At 36.3% G+C, this 1,162-nt stretch overlaps 1 protein-coding gene across 1 annotated transcript; it reads right to left on the bottom strand.

Annotated features, from left to right (window-relative positions):
* Positions 1-887, bottom strand: LOC136236673 (uncharacterized). The gene is made up of 2 exons (XM_066026899.1): positions 774-887; positions 1-706 (listed from the first exon to the last, which is right to left on the bottom strand). The coding sequence occupies exons 1-2, from the start codon at positions 837-839 to the stop codon at positions 107-109; spliced, it is 666 nt and encodes a 221-aa protein (XP_065882971.1). The 5' UTR covers positions 840-887; the 3' UTR covers positions 1-106.
* Positions 888-1,162: the final 275 nt, after the last annotated feature.

The following is a 1,162-nucleotide window of genomic DNA, read 5'->3' as shown; positions in this document are numbered from 1 at the left end:
GAAAATTGACGATATATAGTTACGCATATAAATTCATGAAATAATCTGACAATAGACCAATTGTTAATGTAAATGTGTAGTTAGGACAAAATGTTATAAATCAAAGTCAGTACTCCTTCTGAATATCCACGGTGATATACCTGAAGTTGTATATCTCACCATTGTCATCATCTGCATATATATCTAAGGTGAGGCCTTCACTTGGCTTCAACTTAGCATCATAATGATCAGAAGTAGTGTAGCTACCCTCATGGGCTGTAGCAGTAACACACCCACCCCATTTCTGCTTGGTACTGAACAAGAAATCGAATTCTTGTGGAACTGGATTGGCAACATCCACCAAAGGACCATTATTGTGCCTTACAATATTCTTGAGAGCATAACCTGGTTTGCCTTCAACATGAAAGCACGGCTCCAATTTTTTGTAGTTGCTACGATCATGGACACTATAGCCAATAGCTTGTTTTCCATCAGAGAGAAGTGCATAAAAGTCAGTGTCCATCTTATTGGCATATTTTGGGTTAATGCCTACTTTTACTTCTGCCACAACATCGGTGGGGAGTTTTTGTTTGGGATACACCTTGACACTGAGTAGACGTTGATAGGCACTCTTGTACTTACACTCAATTGTTTTATCAGATGTGAGTTTACAGTTGGATGCAAGATCTGCATATTTAGCCAAATATGTTGCAGAAAAGTACTGCTTCTATAAGGAGTATAAAATGTACATAGACCATATGTCTTAAATACATAGTTAAAATAATCATACTTACATGAGCTTGAGTAGTGCTTGCAATAAGCAAAACACAGCAGATCAAGATCTGAGATAGATATACCATTGTATATGTTCAACTCAAGGGATGAATATCTTCCTTATCCTTTCACAGTAGTTTGCATGCAACTGTGAACAGTTCTACCCCTTTTATACTGCAAATGCTATGACAATATTACCATGCTATACATCCTGTCTCATGGTCTCTTGTATCAACACCAACTATGGCTTGTTGCTTGTACCAGGATGTATATATTAGTCTAAGACATTCATTTTCAGTAAACACACATTTGGGAGGTAAGCAGTTAAATCAGATTCATGGACCTAATAAACTTTCCCTCTATAAATCATACTTTATGAATATATGTCTACTTTATGTTATTATGATCT

The sequence above is a fragment of the Dysidea avara genome, chromosome 10 (genome assembly GCF_963678975.1).
Source record: "Dysidea avara chromosome 10, odDysAvar1.4, whole genome shotgun sequence".
NCBI classification, from domain to species: domain Eukaryota; kingdom Metazoa; phylum Porifera; class Demospongiae; order Dictyoceratida; family Dysideidae; genus Dysidea; species Dysidea avara.
The sequence above is the reverse complement of the archived record's forward strand: the minus strand, read 5'-3'. Positions and strand labels throughout refer to the sequence as shown.